A 24304-nucleotide genomic window follows, 5' to 3' on the forward strand; every position below is an offset into this window, starting at 1 on the left:
GGACCCATCACCCAAACAGCGAACATTGTACCCAACAGGTATTTTGTCAACCCTCATGCCCTTCCCATCTCATACGGTTAGGCTTTGTGTTCCCATCAAAATCTCATCTTGAATTGTAATCCCCATAATCCCCAGGTGTTGAGGAAGGAACCAGGTGGAGGTAATTGAATCATGGGGACAGTTTCCCCCATGCTGTTCTCATGATAGTAAGTTCTCATGAGATCTGATGGTTTTATAAGCATCTGGCATTTCCCCTGTTGGCACTCACTCTCTCCTGCTGCCTTGTGAAGAAGATGCCTGCTTCTGTTTCGCCTTCGGCCATGCTTATGAGTTTCCTGAGGCCTCCTCCCCAGCCATGCAGAACTGTGAGTTATTTAAATCTCTTTTCTCTATAAATTACCCAGTCTCGGGTATTTCTTTATAGCAGCGTGAGAATGGACTAATGCACCACCCTTCTCACTTTGGAGTCCTGTGTCCATATGTACCCACTGTTTAGCTCCTACTTACAAGTGAGAATATGTGGTATTTGATTTTCTTTTCTGAATTATTTCAGTTAGGATAATGGCTTCCAGCTGCATCCATGTTTTGTAAAGCACATGGTTTCACTATTTTTTATGGCTGCAAAGTATTCCATGGTGTATATGTACCACATTTTCTTATTCCAGGCACCACTGATGGACATTCAGGTTGAGTTCACGATTTTGTTACTGTGAATACTGCTGTGATAAACATACCAGTGGGATGTCTTTTTGATAAAACGATTTATTTTCCTTTGGGTAGATACCCAATACAGGGATTGCTGGGTCGAATAGAACTTAACATTTTTAGTTCCAGCACATGATCTTGTGCTCTCACTCTTTCTCTCCCTCTCTCAATAAGTGGCAAGTTAACCTAAGTAAACTTAACTTTGTGCAAAAAATGCTTTCCAAAGAGGAAGGTGAGGAACAAAAATAATTGTAAATAAGAAAATCAATCTCCATGCACTACTGAAATCTGCTATTTATGTATTCTGCATGTGATACTTTTGTAAAAATAATTTTGTAATTTTTGTTTTGTAAGATAAAAATGTTTTGTATGCCACATTTCCTAAAAAGGTCCTGCTGTACCTCATTTCCCTTACCTTTAAAATAAATTGCCGTAATAGATATAATCTTCCTATTTCACATAACTGATTAAAATGCCTTTGTTATTCTTAGAAGTTAAGATCTACTTAAAGAGAAAGTTTTAAAAGTTGTGTGGGTTTTTGTCTCACTCTATTTTTTAAGATTAAAAGTACTCCACATCACACCCTATATGACAGAGTGGCAACACAAGACATAGGTTTAACAACTAATTTAATACAGATTTCCACCAATTCTTGCCAGTCATATTATTGTGGATATCACAAATGAATTTATAACAGTATTACCTCATATTCATCTGCATGAAACTTAGGAGAAAGGAGAGAAGAAATGTATAAGTTTCTGAGAATGACACCATAAAGCTCATATTTACAGTATGGTAGTCTGTAAACATACAGGCCTGCCAGTTAAAGCCCACTCTTCTATCATTACCCACTTTTGTTTGCTCATTTTTTTTTTTTTTTTTTTTTTTTTTTTGAGACGGAGTCTCGCTCTGTCACCCAGGCTGGAGTGCAGTGGCGCGATCTCGGCTCACTGCAAGCTCCGCCTCCTGGGTTTACGCCATTCTCCTGCCTCAGCCTCCCGAGTAGCTGGGACTACAGGCGCCCGCCACCGCGCCCGGCTAATTTTTTGTATTTTTAGTAGAGATGGGGTTTCACCGTGGTCTCGATCTCCTGACCTTGTGATCCGCCCGCCTCGGCCTCCCAAAGTGCTGGGATTACAGGCGTGAGCCACCGTGCCCGGCCTGTTTGCTCATTTTTAAAATAATCTATCACCTGACTTCTCTATCTACGAGAGTTAACTGGCTGCATGCAAAATACCATGAAAAATACCATGCACTTTTAAGTGTGAAGTAGCACTGTAAAGTGACTTATATATTACTGGTCTTTCTATTTTTAGAGTAATAATATTCATACATCAGTAAAAGTCAACATGTGTTTGCTAAGTGATCCTTTTGAAAGGATCCCTTTAAAAGCTCCTAGGCATCAGCTTTACTGACAAGCTGGTATGATTCTGAAGCCAGCGTCTCAACTCTTGGAAAGATATGCAATAGTCACAGCTTGAATTAGTAACCAATAAAATAAAATGCCCTCTTATTCTCCAAAATGTAATAATTCAAGAGTAATGACGTCAAGATTTTTCTCCTCAAACTGAGGCGAAAAATGCCCCACCATGGCTTGTTTAAATGACTTAAAATACAAGTGGTAACTATGGTGACTAGGGAACCAATGTTTAAAACATCAAAAGATTATTACGAAAATCAAAAAATTTCCCATGAATTTCTAAAAATTAAAATTCTGAGATTTTGTGTCTGAGAAACCGCTTCTTCAGCAAAATATTTAGCACATACTACATCATCCCAAATCTATGGTATGGCCAGGTATTTAGGTCCTTCAACCAACATTTTTAGAAAGGGTCCCATTGCTCTTTACTCGCAAAATGACTATCTCTAGGGCCTCAAAATTCAAGAGACAACCTAGATAATCAAAACGTTAAAAAAGGGAAGACGTTGGCATGTAAACTAGAACTAAATAATTGTGAATATCTGGCAAATTGATCGCTATGTGTATATATGAGCTATAGCTAACATGATTATTACAAGTTTTTTGGAAACTTGAAGGCCAAGGAAAATAATCTGCAAATATAACTTGCTGATTTATCAAGTACTGAGATGTTACTGAATTCTTCATATTGTTACTCCTGTATCAGTTCTTTAGAATTTCATAGCCTTTGGGTACTCTAAGCCTTGGATGGAACCATTTAGGGAGTAGCTAGATATATGCAAAGAATATTAGGATTTAGAAACATTTCTGGTTTATCAAAGTGAAAAGATAAATATTACAAATACTGAAAATGTGAAAATAAGGTTCAAAAGAGCTGCCAACTATGTGGGTACCAGTTAGAAAGTATCTTCATCTGACTCATCACTCTTGGGTTTGGTAAGTCTTTCTAGTTCTTCTCCATCCTAAAAGGAAACATGAAATCAGTAATTAGAACAAAACTGGAAAGGTAGCATTTTTAAAGATTACTAAGGGGAAACCTTACTAACAAGTCATTGGTCGTACCTTATTAGGCTACAGATATAACCTGGTCAAATTAAATAAAAACGTCCTTGGAAAGTTAACTATATAAGTATGAGAGGATAAAAAAGTGAAGGGCACTCAGTACTCAAAATTTCAAAGCTAACATGAGGAAAGTGAGGAGCACCACCTGCTGGTCTTGCAGAAAAATGATTAAAGGTTAGAGAAATAGGCCTTCATAGGCCTTGTTATCTATATATATATTTTCTTTTACTTAAAAATTAGAGCAAATGGCATTATCAGTTGTTGGAAAAGAATACAGGACTTCTGGATATATACCCTGGCTAAGAGCAGGGTATCTGAAACTCAAGATCCTAATTTTTTCATCTTTAGAATCTGTTGAATCACGACAGAGGCATTACACCCAGGGAAGCTCTGCCATGAATGTTATTAAGCAATAGATTATTTTTCCCAAAGAGTGAAATGTTCATTGTATAAAATATTTCATATTTTGTGTGTTCAAGAAAATTGTAAATCTAAAGCTAGATGTCTACTTCACTTATTTAAACATATATTTAACTCCTTAATTGAATCTTCAAAGAGATCATCAATTTGCCAATAAAATGACTGACAGAGGCTTCCAAAACAATTGCAAGCAACTGGGAGATATTCGGAATAATTGCATAAGCATTTTTCTAGAAAATATTTTCCTCCTACTTGCCTTGCAAGGATCCTTTTGAAAACTACCTTGCTAGTGAAATAAACAAACCCTGCCCTTCTGGCATACTGGCTTATGAATAACTACAGGGAGGATTGAGGAGCCAGGTTTTCTATTCAACAAGACTTACTAATATGAAAGACCAACTTCTCTCACAAATGAGCTTATTTTCCTAACTATGGTGGAAAAGAAAGAGCAAGGGACTTGGAGTCAGACATAGGTATACCAGTTCTTTCATTTATTATCTGTAAACCATTTTGCCTGTTTCTTCACTTGTAAAACTATGGAGACAAGACAAGACAACCTGTGAGGTGCCTTCCAGGTGTATAATTCTATAGTACTCTATGAAATAACACATAAGGTCCTTGAGATTGACTTATACTTTTTCTCTACACCTGACAGCATTGATCATGAGCTCTTGCAAACATCAGGAGTCCAATGAATGTTTGTTGATTCAGTTTTAAAAGTCAGAGATCCAATACATTTTTGATAAATCAGTACTGATTTTATTTTTTTCCTTGAATTAACTATGCTTTAAATTTGAGAAGAACAAGCAAAAAGGAGCACCCTCACAAACTTACCCCACTGGAACGCTCCCAAAGATTGCCACTTAGATCTCGGATCCTTTCTTGCCTAGGTGCGTATTCTGGACCTTGAGGCTTGCTGGCATTATAAATAAATATAGAGAGAAGGACAGATGGGGCTTCCAAGAGAAATTCCAGGGAGGGCCTGAAGTCAAAGATCAGGACAGACACTGTTGTGATAATGACAGTGGTAACCTGGGCCATCAAGACATGGAACATGTTATCCAGGAACTTCAGAATGAAAGCCACTGAAAGGCCCTGGAATGCAGTTACAAAAATAAGGGCTACTGAAAATGCATTGTGGCCATAAAAAAATCCACAGTTCTTAATCTGATCACGGTTACTCCTCTGAAGGCCCAGAGTCAGCCCATTAAACAGAATGCCAAAGAAATAGAGTTTGCTGTTCTGTATGAAGATGCTTTCAGAGAGCTGGTCCCCTTCCTTCAATATCTTTTCATTATAAATACTAGCCATTGAAGAAATAAAACACTGGACTATAATAAGAACATGGCCCATGCCAAGACGGATGTGACTGAAAACCCTGGCTGTGGTGTTCCATTTAGCTTCAGGAAAAGTCCATTCCTTTGTTGTACAATTGTCTTTTCTGGGACACTCACTTCTGAAAAGAAGGCAGGAATTGGATGGGCTGAAGAAGGCATCGTGATGAAATCCACGTCCTGCCAAGTTGTGTTGTAAAGTTTTAGTCCTGGCAGTCAAGGCCACAATAGACAAAAATAAAATCAGGAGGGAAGCCCACTGGATCCAGTTTAGACGCCTCCTGTTCAAAGATGAAAAACAAGATTTTACTACTGTTTTCCCCCCATATCAACAGTTTCTACTGAAAACTCAGACACTTGAGTATTTGGTTGAATAAACTGGTCCCAGTTTTTGTTAGCATTTCCTACTATTCAAGTTCAGAGAAAACCTGTTGGTGCCTGTCTCTCCAATTTAATGTTTTAATTCATTTTTATAACACCTATCCCTTAAGGTTGCTCAAGTCATTTCCCCTCTGTGTAGGTCTTTTTAACCTACAAGTTTAACATGGCCTTCTTTCTACCTCTAGAGCTGATCTTGGACCTCTGGCACAATAACTTTTATCACACTATAAAGTTACAGCAGAGATTCTCAACCTGGTTTCCCAGAACCAGAAAGAATGTAGATGAGCTTCAGAAATCTTGTGCGTAGATGAATTTCTCCCTATGCAGGAGATCCTGCAAAGTTTTGTCAAATCTTTAAAGGTGTCCATAACCCAAAAAAGATTTAAAGAAGGAGGTTAGCTCTAGATTCATGGCCTAATCATAGAGCATTAAACAGCAAACTGATGGTTGACAAGGCAAAGAAAAATGTTATTTTGGGCAGTATTTCAGTTTACATAGTCCTAACAATCTTTTATTTATTTTCCTTAGCAACAAACTTGTGATATATAAAGGATATGTACTATTGTTATTCCATTTTGCTGATTCATTCTATTCAACAGATGTTTAATAAGCAGTTACTACGTGCCAGGCAAGCTGGGGAGATAAAGATGATTTATCTCCATGTTCAAGGAATTTATGCTTTAATAGTGAGAAAACAATGAAACTAAATGATCTCATTATGTGGGAAAAGTGATTAATGGGACAACTGGAGTATACTGAGGAACACTAGAATCTGTAAATAGTCAGGTATTGCTTCAAAGAGGAAATGACACTTGAGCTAAAAGATGAAAAACAAATTGAAGTTTATCATGTGAAAAAGGAGTTGGTGATATATCCAGGCAGAGGGAAGAGTCTATGCAAAGGCAACAAGAATGTACAATGTTGACAAAGAAAAGAGGAATATCTCATTCTCATTGGCATTGTCAGGAGGCCTCTTGGGGAAACAAAATCTTGATGTTTGAAGATCAGTTAGTTAGGCAAAGAAGGGGAACACCAAGAAAAAAAGAGGAACATAAAAAATGCAGAAGTGTAAAGCAATAGGTGGGAACCAGAAGTTATGAGAATTTGTATAACATTGGAGCATTTATTGAGCACCTACCATGCACTTAGGCATTCCTGCTCTAAGGGAGGAAACAGTTAACCTAACAGATTTCCCTAAGGTCATGTACTTAAAGACTAAGGAAGGAATGGGATCCATGGTTTTATATGTCTTCCTTCTGCATCATCATATCTCCTAAGTATAATTATAAGTTTCCAGGATGCACATATAGGAAGTTGTATGCATATAAAGCTTCATGCTCTGAAACTGCTAACTGCACAGACTAGCCTAGATAGCAGCACACCTGTGCACACTATTATATGCTTTCTCATACGTAAGTAATTTTCAAATAGCCAGATCTAGAGCTTACTGATGGGGTTAGCGCAGTCTTATGTCATCAGGTGAGAAACTGTGAACTAATCACTTAAATTTCTGAAGGTGCAGCTGGTACACATTCAGTAGCAGAAAACAAATAGAATGACCACAGAGATAAAAAAATGGGTGTCCATTTTACAAAAAAATTCTAAAATTAATTATTGCAAATCACATACAAGTGAGGCAATGATGTAATCTACAGTTCCTTTAAAAGTTTTCTAGCAGCTACACACTTGTCACTAATATTGATATTAAGAAAAAAGAAATCCTTAAGCTAAACAACACCTTCTGTAAACAATTACTCATTCAAGGTAATGCTCTAAGGAATGTAAAATTTATTAAGGATTAAGCTAAAAATTAAAAATGGTAGATTTTTAGGAAAGAAAATAAAGCTTAACAAATTACCCTGTAAAGTCAGCTGACAATCTGAAATGACAACTGAGTCTGCATGACTGAATTCGTTCTTCAGTTTAACTGATACAAAACAGTGGAAGCTCACTCCACTCATCTCTCCACTGCCTCTGTAAAACATAGTAATGAATGCTCAGAGCTGAATGCCTGTGGCTAGGAGGCTACTCTTTTTGAGGGCCTCTGCTCCCAAGTGAATTGTTTGCTCACAGAATCTCTGTTCCTAAACATGTTTTTGCCAGGTGACCTCACTGTTGTCCCTACATAAAGATTACACAAATGAGAAACTATGAGTAAAAGACAAGAAGCTGTGTTTATGAAAACTAAGTTGAACACTTTGGGAAGATTAAGGGAAAGTAAATCATTCAGAAGCTAAAAAGCTGTTTTCTAATAACATACAGGTGAGCTAAGGAACTTCAATCAGTAACATACTCAAAGGAGGCGCTTTAGCTCAGCATTAGAAGAATGATGAATACATGTATATTGACATACTCTAAGTTAAAATAAATTGTTTATTTTCTATATATACTTACGTATATGATTCACAACTATAAGTTTTCCTAGCAACTAAGCAATAGGTTCAAATTGTGTCAGATAAAAGCACTTCTATATTTGGTAAACTAATGCAGGGTATGAAGACAATTAAATGGAAAGACTCACAAAATTGTTTTCTCCAGAAACTGTACAAAACACATTTCTTAGTAGCACAGAGAGAGTGACAAGGGGCAGATTTATAATGAGAAATCAAAGAGAAAATTTATCAAGTGAATGAATGATTCTGGAGAAATGCTTGTACTACCACTGAGTGGCACTTTTCTCTGTTCTTTGTACAGCAACTAAACTTTCCCTTTACTTCCTACACATCCACCATGTTTGAAAATGTATTTTTAAATAATTTTTTTCCATACCCTCTCTTTGAGGAAATCAGAGAAACTTATATACATTTTTTAGGTAAAAGTAAGTGCTGGTCTTGGTTATCTTTTGCCTCCAATCTCAATGTTTAGGTTGGTATCATTTCCCAAAGCTAAAGCAAACAAGATTATACAACTTTGCTTAGGTTACAAGCAAACCAGGGAAGCAGGCTACAAGGCATAATGCCTGCTACCAGTTTCTACCATGAACCAGTGGCTCATACTTCAAAGAACAAATCCATACATTCACATTAAGTTTGAATCCTTGGAAAATAACATGCTAATAATCTAATATTGTCTTTTATGAGAATGCCTTTAGGTATTTTATTCTTTTTAGAAAAGACAATAGGACATTTAGATAATATTTTTCTTTTTCCCACTTTCAAATTCCTCCAAGTAATCCTTGCAGTAGTTACCAGACTTACTTTTGCCTGCTTTTGTAGCTTTATATTCTTTTTAAGAATTTTTTAAATTATTTTTTTGTTTTTTTCTTTAAAAAATTTTTTTTAAATTATTTTATTTTATTTTGTAGCCTTGTATTCTTTACCTGTATGGGAAAGGTATTTGATAGGTCTGCTACAATCAAGTATGACAATAGATTTAATATTATAAATGAAAAGTGGCAAACAAAGAATATGTGATAGAACTATTAAGCTGCTACTCCTAGGTCAAAACTTAATCACAAAGGGCAAAAAGACCATCAAATGATTCACAAAGAGTAAATTAAATAGGGAAAACCAATGCAAACCACCAACTCCAAAAAGATCAAAATAGAACAAAGTTAAGTTGACTTCAAAATGTAATAAAAGCATATACATCAATGAGATATTTTTCAGCTTTAAAAAACAGAAGGAAATCCTGTCACATGCTACATGGATGAACCATGAAGACAATATGCTAAGCTAAGTGAAATAAGCCAGTCACAAAAAGAAAAATACTGTATGATTCTATTCATATGAGGAATCTAAAGTAGTCAAATTCATAGAAACAGAGAGTGAAATGGTAGTTATTAGGGGTTAGGGTGAAGCAGGGAAAGGAGAGTTGTTTAATGGACTTAGAGTTTCAAATTCGTAAGGTGAAAAAGTTCAACATCTACTTCACAACATCACGAATATACTTAACACTACTAAACTGTACGCTTAAAAATTGTTAAGATGGGCCAGATGTGGTGGCTCATGCCTGTAATCCCAACACTTCCGGAGCCTGAGGCAGGTGGATCACAAGGTCAGAAGATTGAGACCATCTTGGCCAACATGGTGAAACCCCGTCTCTACTATAATACAAAAAATTAGCTGTGCGTGGTAGCATGTGCCTGTAATACCAGCAACATGGGAGACTGAGGCAGGGGAATCACTTGAACTCGGGAGGTGGAGGTTGCAGTGAGCTGATATCGCGCCACTGTGCTCCAGCCTGGCAACAGAGCAAGATTCTGTGCCCACCCCCCAAAAAAAATTAAGATGGCAAAAATTTTTTTTTCTTTTTATACCACAATTAGAAAAAAGAGTTAAAAAATGTAGTAAGGCCAGGCGCAGTGGCTCGCACCTGTAATCCCAGCACTTTGGGAGGCCAAGGTGGGTGGATCACCTGAGGTTAGGAGTTTGAGACCAGCCTGGCCAAAATGGTGAAACTCTGTCTCTACTAAAAATACAAAAATTAGCTGGCCGTGGTGGTGTGCGCCTGTAGTCGCAGCTGCTTGGGAGGCTGAGGCACAAGAATTGCTTGAACACGGGAAGAGGAGGTTGCAATGAGCCAAGATGGTGGCATTGCACTCCAGCCCGGGTGACAGAGTGAGACTCTGTCTCAAAAAATTAAAAAAAGTAATAAAACACTTAAAAGACATTCTCATAAAAGACAACATTAGATTATTAGCATGCTGCTTTCCAAGGATTCAAAACAGAGAGATGTCAACAACAAAGCAAATATATGTCTAAGAATCAACATTATTCCTCTGAAAATAAGAAAGTATGTAGAAACGTTTTTGAACTTTAACTCATACCAGAGTTAGTTATTATTAAAATTAGCAAAATGTAATCAATATTATAATTAGTATTAAAAGCAAATATTTAAAATTTACTTTAGATTTAAACTTAGAATGAACTTTCTTAAAACAAATAGTTAAATGCTTAAAAAGTTAACAAGGAATACTTACTATAGGATAGAACTAGAGCTACTGGCCAATTTCAAGTCAGGCAATACATACTTTTAGTCTTTAGTAAATTCAGTTTTAAACTGATGTAATTTTGATATAATATTTTTATATTATACAACTTCAGTATAATACCATCTGTACTCATTAAAAGTAAATGACAAACACTTTGAAAACACATGTTTTTGAGACCTGTACTCCCTTATTAAATAGTGATCCTTTTATCATCTTGGAATATGGAAATGGTCTTGGAACCATTCTATTTATCTTCACAGAAGTGCATCTCTCATCTATCACAGGAATCAATATACAAATATTATTGCTTGTATACATTTTCTCAAAAGTCAACTTTTTATACTACAAAGTGAGATTCAAATTGATTTCAAAGACTTCAAAATGTTTTTGGAATATCATTTTTAACTTGCTAAAGAATTATTTTCACAATTCACAAATAAACTGAAAAACAGATATGTAGAACAAACTTCGATGAACGCTAACATTTAAACTGGGCTAAATGTAATGTTCATTTTTTCCTTATCTCTCACATTAGCTATCAAATTAAATGTTTCCTCAGGGTAAAAGAAAATTTATCAGGAATCTTATATAATTTATATAATAAATATATCACGGACTCAACAAATTAAATCTTTGTACCAAGCCAGTCACCCTTTCATATACTCAAATTATGAAAGAACATACTATCAGCACACTGAGAATCAATAAATCAAAAAGATAATGTAAAATTACAAAAAACGCAACAAATTTAATAAGAAATTAATTTTATTTAATCATTATCATTAAGTAAGAAATTAAACTGAAGTATGCAGATCCTGTATCATCTTCCTGCCTTAGGACACTCTGCCTTTTGCTTTGAAGAGAGCTCAATTTACTTAAAAATGTACTATTCAACGGTCTTCTTGGAGATAGTAAAAATTGGTGATAACATTTTTAAAAGTTTAAAAACCTATCCTTCTTAATGGTAATTTTGACTAGATTTTTCACACAAACCCTGTGCTAATTAGTGCATAAATCACGTCCTCATCTCAAATAGTTTAATAAAAAACTGGCCATTATCTATCATCTCCAAACTCCAAATTACAAATATATTAACAATCTTAGGAATCATTTGCTTCCCTAGTAGTGCAGAAAGATTTTGCACAAAAAGCTCATTAATTCCTTGTTGAAAATCTGGCACTAAATATGAAAATGCTAATTATAACACAGTTAATTATCTTATTTTTAAGATGCTCAAGACATTTTCATTCATCTGATCACAGAGGATTTAGATGGACTAGCACTGGAGTTGCTTTCTACATGGCTTAAACATGCCCAATACACAAAGCCAATTAGGAACAAAATCCTGGCTTCAGGATTCTGAGGGCTCAGTGTTCTGGGTGTATCATTTGAAATTGGGCTGTGTTATTTTAAAGTATGATATATGTTTTCACAGCAAGTTACTTACTTCAGCACTATCCTGAATAGAAGAGCTGTTGTTATAATGCTAAAATTTGAGAAGATAACAGCCATGGCCTAGAAAGAAACAGAAGATAGAGTTACAATCCAAACAAAGTACCGACCTCAGAAATGTCCTAGCTTGGCAGTTCACCTGACAACAAAAGCTTTTTGGTCAAAAAACAGAGGGGTTATTAAGGTAGCAATTTCACCTGAGGATTAAATTCCAGTTTTGTCGCTTGTCAAATTTATGTAGATGTGATCAAATTATTGTCCAGGCATTGCCTGTGAAAATAATCTTTATATACAGATCTGAAATTACTTGTAAATTCCAAAGGTTTAGGTCTAGAAATGACAGTTACTATGCTTATGAAGCCTACTTTTCAAAGTTCTCAAAGTGCCTTATGGATTTTTAACACTGTTTCTATGGTCACATAGAAGGCAGGTACTGTTTGGACCATTAATATAGTAAGAAAATTGAAGTATAGATTTTTTTAAGCATCTTTACCATTCTAAGAATTGTTATGTATCGATTTTCCTGGTTGAACTGCAGTAACTCAATACCAAACTCATACTTGACAGTCCTGGGCACTGATTCAAGTTGTTCTAAACACTTAGAAATGTATCAGCCAGATTTTAAAACCATTTGTTTTTACGAATTCAGTCCTATTTCACACATGAGAGTATTAATCTGAACATGTATACATTATGCTCGGAAAGCATGAAATTCCATCATTGCTGCCCATAATCAGATGTGACAACAGTAATAATTTTTTAACGCAAATCTTAGGATGTACTTCACCCTGCCTTCCTGCTTGCTATCACTTTAAGGTGATTAAACCCCAAAAGATATTAATAGTCATATATACCCACTAATTAAAATAAACATGGCTAATATGCAGCTAAATTAAACATAAGAGTAAACTCAATTAAAAATGACAACAACTCCAAGAATATAACATTGTTGTTTTTCTACTGAATTCTTATGGGAACCACCATTTTAAGGTTTTCTCAGTGTACTTCTCTGTAGAAAAATGCCTGTGAACCCATAGTTAGGAGATGAGTAAGAGGAGAAGAGGAAAGTGGCTGCGAAGTGTGGAAATAGTGGCCTTGATCAATCACAGTAAGGGCAACGCAAAAGTGCCTAACCATGCAGCCTGACTGGCTTGATGAATTCTGAAAATTCTGAAAACTCTTTCCATGCAAGAGGATAAAATAAATAAAACATCAGAGCTCTTTGCCCCAAACATTCCAGGCATCTCTATTTAATTCCTTCAATAGGCTCAGGCACAGCAATACACAGAGTATACAAGTGTTTTATTCTGTAAGATATATGGTTGTACAAAATCAGGAAGGAAGAGCAAAGCAATAAGCTGGAAGAAAAATAAGGAAGTTGCCATTTTGCTTTGGTACTGGGGGACACAGAAAAGAGACACAAGTTTAGAGCAAATCTGTGATAAAATACAATAAAATTTATTTATTGAATTTGCATAATTATGTTGTTGGGGACGGCAATTCTCTAAGAATTTAGGAGAGAACAGATTTAGATGGACTGGACACTTACTAGCAGCATGCATTACAGAGTCGAAGAAAACTTCAGGTCATCAACTGGCCCAGTTTGCTGCCTTTGAACTAATATATTATTATTATTATTATTATTTGTTTTATAGAGGAGGCAATTGAAACTTTAAGCAGTTGGGCCTGCCTAGTTACGCAGCTTCTAAATTGTGGAAAGTCAAACACCTGTTTTCTACTAAAATTCTTGATAGGGTTTGGCTGTGTCCCACCCAAATCTCACCTTGAATTGTAATCCCCACAGGTCAAGGGCCGGGCCAGGTGGAGATAATTGAATCATGGCAGCAGTTTCGCCCATACTGTTCTCGTGGTAGTGAATAAGTCTCATGAGTTCTGATGGTTTTATAAATGGGAGTTCCCCAGCACAAGCTCTCCTGCCTGCTGCCATGTAAGACATGACTTTGCTCCTCTTTTGTGTTCTGCTATGATTGTGAGGTCTCCCCAGCCTTCTGGAGTCTATTAAACCGTGAGTCTATTAAACCTCTTTCCTTTATAAATTACCCAGTCTTGGGTGTATGTATTTATTAGCAGTGTGAGAACAGGCTAATACAGTTCTGTATTGAGCCCTCCTTTTCACCCCACTCTAAAACTGATTTGCTTATATTTAAGGAATTTCACAGAGAAGACTGGTAGCAATAGAAATCCTATTTATAATCAAATGCCTAAATTTACTTTTTAAAGAAATTTAAAACACATTTTGGCAATAAAGGCAATAGCAATCTTCATTTTATAAAATATTATGGGGAAATATCCATGTGACCTATTGTGACCCAAACTGAGTAATAGGTGAAAGCAGAAAACCAAACTCCAGTTTGGATTACTAATGGCTTTCTAAACTGACATAAAGGATGCCAAGAAAGATGAGAAGTATTTCCAGCATTATCAATTATAGATGGCATTTCTAGTTGGGAAGACATGATCCCTACCCTCGAAGAACTTGTTGGTTAAATGATAGGACTAACAGAAAAGAAAACCATACAAATAAAATTCATACAAACTACACTAAAACAGGTGTAAGAAAGGTACATTGAGTGTGTAACTTTCTGAGTTAATCAGGGAAGTTCTCTTTGATGAGGTCCTGGATGCTGAGATTAATATTAGAGGTTAGTGGCCACAGGACGTCTCAGAAAATAGGTATACTAATTAGGGTTACATAAAAAGAGGTGGCTTCGGATTCCTTGGCCTAGGGAGAAACTCCCCCATGGTAGTCAGCCCAGTTTAATACAGTAATCTTGACCATTTAAGAGAATCTGGAATGTGTATTGATAATTCAGTACTCAGATAATTCTGGGGAAATCTCAGGAAGGCCAGTGAGGGCAATGAGGAACTAACAATCCCAACAAAAATGATTTAAAAAAAAAAATTAATTCTGGGATTTATTTCTCCATATCTTTTCAATGATAGTTTCTTTGTTATATTTACTTACTGGTTGAAGATAGGACAGGACATAGAAGACAATCAAGTTATCCAGGAAATAAAGAAAGGCAGGAATGGACCACTTCATGAAATTGGAGAATTCCTTCCAGGAAGCATATTTCAAATTTGTACTTTGATGATCTTAGAAAGAAATACAGTGTAAATAAATGACCTTGATGAGAATGCCCACGTTTTTAGAGAAATTCCACTGCACTTGATTACTGATACAATTATTTAAAGGGAGCTTCATAAACGTGCCTCCATAAGAGAATATTAGCTAAAAGTAATCAAAGACAATAGGGAATTTCATTACTGTCTCTCTTCAACCCACCAGCTTCATCACTGACAACCAGCAACAACCTTAGGACTACTGGTTATCCTAATTCCCATTAATTTGAGATAACAGAAGTATTACTTAAGGCAACTCAGGATATATATGTGGTTTCACTTACTGCTGTAAGAGCATAAGGCCAAGAGGGAGATCAACAAGTGAGAATAAGTTAAAAAAAACAAAAACAAAAACAAAAAAAAACAAAAAAAAAAACCAAGCCTTCATACTGGAATTTTTGCCCCCCAGGGCAAATCAGGAAAGGGGGATACTAAATCGAAATTGATACATATGGAACTAGAGAAAGTTAACTTTTAGTAATCCTAGTCAGTTATTATTCCATCTCTAGGTTTCTAAAAACTTAGGCACTGTAGCAGAGAATGTAAAACAAAAAGAAAACAAAGGTAGTTTAAGGCCCTGCAAATCATGAGTTTTATGAGATTAAGAAAAGTAGTCACTAACTAGAAACTGCAAAGTTTGAAACCCTGGGGTATGAAAAGAGATCTTGCTGGGCAAACACTTTAATGCTCTAAAGTTTATGTTTACCTCGTGTGAAGGTAGATAAAAGAGGCAGAGGGAGCTGAGGTGCAATAATTGGGGAACTAAGGTGAAGAATTAATATACATTAAAGAGCATATACATTCCATGAAGACTATATACTTAACATTTGAGAAATGAATTAGTATCCCTATGTGATAGCTCAGAAAACTGGAGCTCAGAGAAAATAATCTGCCCCAGAACAGTCTCTGATGCCACTGCACTATTCTACCTTCCCTGTAGGAAATGGGAACTATTTTGAAATATGATACATCTCAAGTTAGACAGCACATGATTTAGAAAATCTTTAATTTGAATAAAAACTAACTTACTGCAACAACTATCACAGAACAAGCAACAAGATAGAGTAATAGGAAGGGCATTAGGAAACGTAAGTTGGTGTCCCAGCTCCTCCCCTTCCTATGCAGCTCTGCATAACACTTTCTCTTTGAGCTTGTTTCTCTACCTCTAAAACAAACTTATGTTTGTATCTTAGCTTCCTCATATAAAATTTAATAGACTAAGCTAAATGATATAAAATGTTCCTTTCAGTTCTAACATTTTTTGGTCTTGTGATTTTTAACAAGTATATAGCACCATTTCAAGACTTACCTTTCTTTATAACACAGACTGACACAAGCACACAGAAAACTAGCTTCACCAGTTCTGAGCACACATTCACAGTAGTTGGAAGATAATCATACTTGTTTTCTGAAATGTAACAGAAATGTTTTTTAACTATACATTTTATTCTATATATGTTTATATACAGTATAACTTATAATTGTTTAAAAACTTAAAAGCTGGATTTACTACTGGCTATATTAAGTTTCTTCCAGTTAGCTTTGCTCCTTTGGATTTTTTAATCAATTCACCTAATGTATTGGCTATCCCTATCCCATTTGGCTTTTTATTATCCTTGAATTTGTTAAACATGCCTCTCATGTCTTCATCCAAGTTGCTAATAAATATGTTGAGGAGGCTAGGACTAAGGGCAAAGAATGCTCCGCGGCATGGCATTAGAGACTGCCTACTAAATTGACCATCAGTCAACACCGACTCATCAGTTATAAACTGACCTGCTGAATTATTACTCAGCTCATAATTTTTCTTGTGATTTGTTTGCCTTGCTACAATTGAGGTACATTCTGTCTATGACATTCCCCTAAGAGTCTTCCAATCTGTTTTATATCATCGTACACACAGAAAACATTAATATTTGTCTGGCACTCTGGGATAAATGGAAGAAGGAAACTATCTGAGGCAAGAGGCAACTGGCCTAGGGCTCTGCTACCTTTAGGGCCGAGAGGAAATACTTGGACACATCCAAACCCACTAATGAGTTGGAAAGCTAAGTCCTAAATTGCAAATCAATAGAATTAGGAAGTGAGGTTTGGTTGGTATGACTTCATCTCAACTTTTACCCATCTCTTCTAAATGCTTACAAACAACTTGCTTTACAATTTTGCCAAGGATAAACATAAACTTTATTGGGTACTATTTTCAGGAATGCATTTTCCCCACTTTTGAAAATATTTGCTTGCTTCTCTCAGTCACATTAAACCAAAATTGGCCAAGTGTAGGGGGAAAAAAACCAAGTGGACACTGTCTATCCAGAACACTTTCTTCCTCTCTTCTGTGGTTTCCCTTGACCTTCTCAAACTAATCAGAATCAATACTTCATTCATCTCTGTTCTTATAGCACTACCTCTAAACCTCTATGGCACTACTTGTCACATTGGAAGTGTGCGGAATGAAATGGAATGGAAGATCCTTACAAGAAATGGACCATGTTTGTCACCCTCATATACCTGGCACTTAGTAGGCACTTAATAAATGTTCACCTGAATTTAAATATCTGCCTGTTCAACTTACCCCATCATTCAAAGCACAGTCAAAACATCTCCTTTTTCTCAGTTAAATGCTAGACTTAACTCACACTGTTATCCTCCAATGATACTTCTCATGATCCATCATGATACACATAAGCCAACATGTGCACATAAGAAGGAGGGACTTTGGATTATAACTTTCAAACCCTTGTCACTGTTCTTTAGCTTGTTCTTGCTTTTCAGTGGTTTTCTTGCAGTTCTTTCATGGCCGATCCCAGACCATATGACAACATGGTATGTGACTTCCCTCCACATATCTCCTGCCCACACTAACATACCTTTCTACATGGCATTCATCCTCACTGGTTTCCCTTCAGCCCCAGAGGAAAGGGCCAAGGCCTGGCTATTCATCTAATCTCCCCTTTAAAACCTTCCCTTCAGGCCGGGTATGGTGGCTCATGCCTGTAATCCCAGCACTTTGGGAGGCCAAGGTGGGTGGCTCACTTGAGGTCAGGAGTTTTGAGACCAGCCTGGCCAACATGGTGAAACCACATCTCTACTAAAAATACAAAAAAAAATAGCTGAGCATGGCAGCACATGCCTGTAATCTCAGCTACTTGGGAGGCTGAGGCAAGAGAATGCTTGAACTCGGGAGGTGGAGGTTGCAGTGAGCCGAGATCGCGCCAGTGCACTCCAGACAGAGCAAGACTCCATCTCGAAACAAAACAAACAAATCTTCCCTTCTCCTCAGATACTTGGCTCCACTTCCTTTGGCTTCAGTGTATCCTTTTTTTTTTTTTTTTTTGAGATGGAGTCTTGCTCTGTTGCCCAGGCTGGAGTGCGATGGCCTGATCTCAGCTGACTTCAAGCTCCGCCTCCCAGCTTCACGCCATTCTCCTGCCTCAGCCCGGCTAATTTTTTGTATTTTTAGTAGAGACGGGGTTTCACTGTGCTAGCTAGGATGGTCTTGATCTCCTGACCTCATGATCCACACGCCTTGGCCTCCCAAAGTGCTGGGATTACAGGCGTGAGCCACCACACCCAGCCTAGTGTATCTTTATCTTCCTCTCTACTAACTGGTTTACTGCCCTTGGCCTACGAACATGCTCAAAACTCTCCCATCTGAAAAACAAAATATGAAATACTACACCCTCTAGCTACCATACTTTCTCCATCTCTCCCTGAAACAGTATCAACATTCTTTTTTTTTTTTTTTTTTGAGACAGAGTCTCGCTCTGTCACCCAGGCTGGAGTGCAGTGGCCGGATCTCAGCTCACTGCAAGCTCCGCCTCCCGGGTTTACGCCATTCTCCGGCCTCAGCCTCCCGAGTAGCTGGGACTACAGGCGCCCGCCACCTCGCCCAGCTAGTTTTTTGTATTTCTTAATAGAGACGGGGTTTCACCGTGTTAGCCAGGATGGTCTCGATCTCCTGACCTCGTGATCCGCCCATCTCGGCCTCCCAAAGTGCTGGGATTACAGGCTTGAGCCACCGCGCCCGGCCAACAGTATCAACATTCTTTATGTGCCCTTTACTCACTTTCCATTCAGGTCTCACCTCCAAGTAATCTGATTTCTGAAACTAACTCCTCTCTGAGATTATCAAACATCTTCTCATTCTTAATTCTAAAGGGTATCCTTTAATCTTTAGCTTATCATGATGTCGCAATTCTTTATCAGTCTTCAAACTCTTTCTTGCCTTTCTATGAGTCATGTGCATTTAGTTATCCCATCTTGCTAACGATTTCTCCTTAATGCTTTTGAGTGTCCTCATGCCACTTAAATGCTGGCATTCCTCGGAATTTGGCCTTCTTTATTTTCTCATTCCCTCTCTCTGTTCCTTAAGTTTTAAGTATCAATTTAACATTAATGTCCCCAAATCTATATTCTAGAACATTTAACTTATTGCCCACTATAAAAATCCAAATGAAAACCTACCTCTTATTAATATAATTGGCATTTCTTTCATGTGCATGATATGCCAGATACTGCAGAAAACTGCAGTAAGGACATAGCTCCTGACCTCTTCAACTACAATCTTTTCAAACTCTGCCCAACCTACTCTTCCTCCTAATAGTCTCCATCTCAGCTGAGAACATCAATCCACTCAGCATTCAAACCAGAAACCCTGGAGCTATACAATGTTATCTCTTTTAATTTTCATATTTAACACATTCTCCAAATCCTGTCTTTTCTATGTTCTGAATACTCCTTATCTATCTTACTACTTCCAAAACAATGTTAGTCTTCATCACCTATGGCTTTAATTTGCAATAACCCCTTAACTGGATATTGAGCTTCCTGTTTCCACTGCCATCCAGTTACCACAATAGGCCCTCATTTTACCTTCCTATTTATAATCCTTCAAGTATCCTTTATCCCTCAGACTGGCCTAGAGACTAAGGTCCTAGCTCCTTACCATGGAATATGAAGTCCTTAATAATCTGAGACTTACCAACCTCTCTCCAGCCAACCACTCCTTCTCTCTCTTCTGAGTCCTTATATTTCTTTTTTTCTTTTTTTTTTTTTTTGAGACAGTTTTGCTCTGTTGCCCAGGCTGGAGTGCAGTGGCATGATCTCGGCTCACTGCAACTTCTGCCTCCCGGGTTCATTCTCCTGCTTGTCTCCCGAGTAGCTGGGATTATAGGCATATGCCAACACACCCAGCTAATTTTTTGTATTTCTAGTAGAGATGGGGTTTCACCATGTTGGCCAACCTGGTCTCAAATTCCTGACCTCAAGTGATCTGCCCGCCTAGGCCTCCCAAAGTGCTGGGATGACAGGCATGAGCCACTGCACCTGGCTGCTAGTCCTTAAACTTTTTGCTTGGTAATTTCAAACTACATATCCTGCTTTTTATGCCTCTGTTCCCTTTTACAGGCTGTTGCCTCTGTTTTGAATACTCTTGTTCACCTTGACTTCTAGTGGATCAACTGTCCCCTAATCAGAGAATTGTTCTCTGATCCATTTGAACTCCACATCGTCCCCTACCAAACAGAATATATAGCTTTATCCTCTAGATAATCTCTGCATCTTCAGGATATATCAATTATTGCAGTTATTATAATGGATTTTCATGATGTGTTTACATTTATGTCTCTCCTAATAAACTAAGTCTTGAGGACAAGGTCTATAACTTACGCACTTTGAACCTGCTGCTAATACTTAGACTAGTGCCTGGCAGATAAATGTTAACTGCAGTAGAGACTTAGGTACACATCTGACTCTCCAAGTAGACCATTAAAGGTCATGTCATGATTGTATGTATCCTCACCTCAATAACTAGTAAGAAGTACTCAATACAGTTTTGTGGAATTAAAGTGTTTGCTTAAATCCTTACATAAAAAAATTTCTTAAATACATACTTATCAGAGCTTATAATTTATACTGTTGACACAGTATCATTGCCCAATATAATGCTGACACTTTACCATTGATACAGTAATTACAATAGTAAGTACCTCACAAATGCCAAGTGACCAAACAAATATATCCTTCTACTTCAAAATAAGGTGCAATTACACATTTTGCTATAGGTCCAGAAACACCTGCTGATTGAAGCAATAGTCAAATGTTATGACTGGTTCTTCACTAAAGGGTTTGATTTTTGTATTTGACTCACATTTCATCCAGTATCAAACATTTTTTCTTGTTGAGGAATGCAAGGTTAAATAATCAATTTCAAATATGCTTTATCACTCACATGAAGCAAAAGGCATTATTATCTCCATGTTATATATAAGAAAACCAAAGATGAGAGAGATGTGATTAGATGGAAGTGCTCCATACATATACCCAGTCTTAACTTACCTTCATTGGCAGAATACTTCACCAGTAAGATGCGACTTGAGCTTAAAGCAATGAATACGGCACCTAGCAGGAACGTATACATTGTCGACAAGGAGCATATTATAGGATGACTACAGCACTGTTTTTCCATTCCACTGTTTTTTAATTGCCTTAAAGAGAAAAACACTTTCTTGAACAACCTTGTTGGCAGACCCTAAACGCAAATACCATTGATGGTGAGAACAGAAAAGGAATTTTTAAAAAATGTTTGGCTATGACTATATCAACACCAAGAAAGCTGAGGCGTACAGAAGAAACTATGAGAAAAGGAAAGTGAAAATCTGATAAGAGGAGTACTCTAGAGACAGAAAAGGTAGAACCAGATTAGACGTGCTGACAAAGATAGCAGAGGAGCAAATGACACTTTGCAACAGCAGAAAAGAATTCTTCAAAGCAATTTTAGCTTTTATTTTTAAATTTTATTTATGTATTTTGAGACAGAGTCTCGCTCTGTCGCCAAGGCTAGATAGACTGCAACGGCACGGTCGTGGCTCACTGCAACCTCCACCTACAGGGACTCAAGGCGATTCTCCTGCGTCAGCCTCCAGAGTAGCTGGGACTACAGGCGCCCGCCACCACGCCCGGCTCATTTTTGTCTTTTTAGTAGAGACGGGGTTTCACTGTGTTGGCCAGGCTGGTCTCGAACTCCTGCCCTCGTGATCCGCCCGCCTCTGCCTCCCAAAGTGCTGGATTACAGGCGTGAGCCACCGCGCCCGGCCTAGCTTTTACTTTTATTAGTAAATAGTTTTGCTGTAAGACGAGACTTTCAGAATTGTATTTTCCTCCTCTTTTCCCTCTAAGGAAAAAGCTTATTAGGACAGACTTCATTACAATAACGACCAAAATGGAAATATCTGAAACACTGCTGTAAAGTTTTACTGAACTAGTGTTTGAAATGGAGGAGATCGTAGGAATCAATGAGTCTAAGGCCCTCTTTTAATAGGTTGAGGACACTAAACCCCAGGTTGGGTAAGTAACTTGCCCAAAGCCTCCCAGCGTACCGTAGGAATAGCGCACAGAGCCTGCGGGGAGGGGGGACAAATGCCAATACTGACAGCCCAAGTGGGCGCACGCGTACAGGAGACCAATAAGACGCCTCCCCAACAGGAGGCAGCCAGGTTTCCCTTCACAGTCAGGGAATACCCCTCTAGTCACACATGCGCAGTAGGGCTCTTGTCTGGCTCACCCTCCCCTCAGACGCACGCGCAATTCCTTGCCCGCGGGGCGCGGTTACCTCCCTCAGAAGAGCTTTCAGTGGAAGAACGCACATCCTAGAGTTGAGACAGTAACTGCCCGGCCCCGTAGTAGCAGCAGTAGCCTTTCGGGTCCATACGTGGAGAAGCTATAGTAGATATAGGCGAAAGAGCCTCTGCCTCTAAGCTGCCAATTGCGGAACAAAAACACAATTACGTCGGGACTGGGAAAAAAGCGCACCCAACACCCATTGCGCAGCCGCGTTCAGTGTTAGGCTTCCGGAAGGAGGGGAGAAGCCGCTTATCCCGCCCCAACCCGGCCTTTCTCACGTCACGTGCCGGGAGAGTCAGTGTCACGTGAGGCCCAGGTGGCGGCGCAGCTACGGCAAGAGAGTGAGAAGGAAGGGGAAGCCGGAAGGGGCGCGAGTGAAGCAAAGCGAGGAAAGGCAGCTTCCGAGAGGGCGAGGGGTGCGCGTGCGGCCGCTTATCGCCTCAGGTCTCCTCTCGGCTTGGCTGCCCTCCCTCGCGGCTGGGTGACAGCTGGGCCCGGTCCGTCGCGGGCTGCCTGGGGCTCAAGGATCGAACACCCTGTCTTCGCGCGTGGTGCCTGCCGCCCCGCCCCCTCGTCCCGCCCGTCCCGTCGCGTCGCGTCCCGTCCCCTCGGGTGCTGCCAGCCGGGTGCTGATGTCAGTCGGTGGCAGCGAGGACATTTTCTGACTCCCCGGCCCCTGACCCGGCTGCACTTTCCATCCCGTCGCGGGGCCGGCCGCTACTCCGGCCCCAGGATGCAGAATGTGATTAATACGGTGAAGGGAAAGGCACTGGAAGTGGCTGAGTACCTGACCCCGGTCCTCAAGGTAAGCCAGGCCGGGCTTGCCAGGGGCTGTCTGGCACTTGCTCGACTCTTCAGGGACCGGTCGCCGCAGGAGTCCCCGCCGGTGTAGGAAGGCGGTAGGGCTCGGGACCCAGGGAAACGTGCAGCCCTCATCCGTAGTCTTAACTGGCTGTTCGTTAGGGCTTTCTGACCCCTCAGGGGTAAACTTGGAGGGACGCTCTGTGCGTGTTCCTGCCTTCGCCCGTCATAACTCTGCGCGGTCGGGTACGTCGAGTTGGAAGGGTGTTTGGCGGCCGAGTAGATTGAAGATCGTTAAATCCAAAGACTGGAAGTCTTTTAGCCTTTTTAAACAAGGATTTTGCTTCTCTTTTTAAAAAATGAATTCAGTGTTTGACATATGTCACTTTTCCTTTAAGTTTCATAGAAAGTTCGCTGTAGTGGGTAAGTTGTGACTGGGATCTCAACTCGTTTAGATTTCAGAGGAACGAGGTGAAATTGGCAACATTATCTAATTCAGTAACCTTGAACCCATCTAACGAGCAAAACCTTTTTCCCAAGGTTTTCAGATAGCCGTAACTGATTGTTAGTGATAACAAGGCACGGTTTGATCTTCCTGGCTGTGTAATTTTTTAAAATATGTTGGCAGCAGTACAGCATTTTTAAAGTAAAAAATTGTGACACATTAGCTGTTACAGTAGTGACTGATTTTTTTTTTTTTTATTTTCAAAAGTAAATTTCTACAACTGCCTTCAAGCTTTGCTTTTGTAACTCTTTTGGATTTAAGTGTTTTGTTGTAACTTCATTTTTGCTTTCTGAAAAGTGAGCAATAATAGTAAATTAATGAGAAGTTCTTGCTTAGTTTTTGTTTTTTTTTTTCTAGTTGTTTTTAAGCTTTCAGTTAGAATGTACCAATCTCAATGTGGGGGTGAAATACCCTAATATGCTAAGAATAGTGGAGAGTTTTGCTTTTCTCCCTTTCCATGACAAAGGAAAATATTTGGTCTGTACTTTTTTAAATACGTTTTTGTAAAACTCCTTTTAAAAGAATAA

General features: G+C 38.5%; 2 protein-coding genes across 6 annotated transcripts in view; one reads left to right on the top strand and one right to left on the bottom strand.

Moving 5' to 3' along the window:
• Positions 1-1317: 1317 nt before the first annotated feature.
• On the bottom strand, positions 1318-22660 carry LOC105470398 (solute carrier family 35 member A5). 4 transcript variants are annotated; one of them, XM_024789302.2, is made up of 8 exons: positions 22495-22659; positions 21188-21336; positions 16161-16259; positions 14694-14824; positions 11703-11770; positions 5062-5222; positions 4442-4589; positions 1318-3087 (listed from the first exon to the last, which is right to left on the bottom strand). In XM_024789302.2, coding segments are annotated over exons 1-7 (729 nt in total). In that variant the 5' UTR covers positions 22497-22659; the 3' UTR covers positions 1318-3087; positions 4442-4470. The 4 variants fall into 4 exon arrangements, with proteins under 4 accessions (XP_024645070.2, XP_011720659.2, XP_024645072.2 ...); XM_011722357.3 differs by having other exon boundaries at positions 4442-5222; positions 22495-22660; XM_024789304.2 differs by lacking the exon at positions 4442-4589.
• Positions 22661-22767: 107 nt separating this feature from the next.
• The window catches only part of LOC105470399 (autophagy related 3), a 28981-nt gene continuing 27444 nt past the window's right edge, over positions 22768-24304 (top strand). The window contains exon 1 of one of the 2 annotated variants that reach the window (XM_011722359.3): positions 22768-23276. In XM_011722359.3, the coding sequence (XP_011720661.3) occupies positions 23205-23276 (72 nt within the window). In that variant the 5' untranslated portion in view covers positions 22768-23204. The remainder of the gene's footprint in view (positions 23277-24304) is intronic. The other variant, XM_011722360.3, reaches the window with a different exon arrangement.

This window comes from Macaca nemestrina, chromosome 2, assembly GCF_043159975.1.
Source record: "Macaca nemestrina isolate mMacNem1 chromosome 2, mMacNem.hap1, whole genome shotgun sequence".
Classification (NCBI taxonomy): Eukaryota; Metazoa; Chordata; class Mammalia; order Primates; family Cercopithecidae; genus Macaca; species Macaca nemestrina.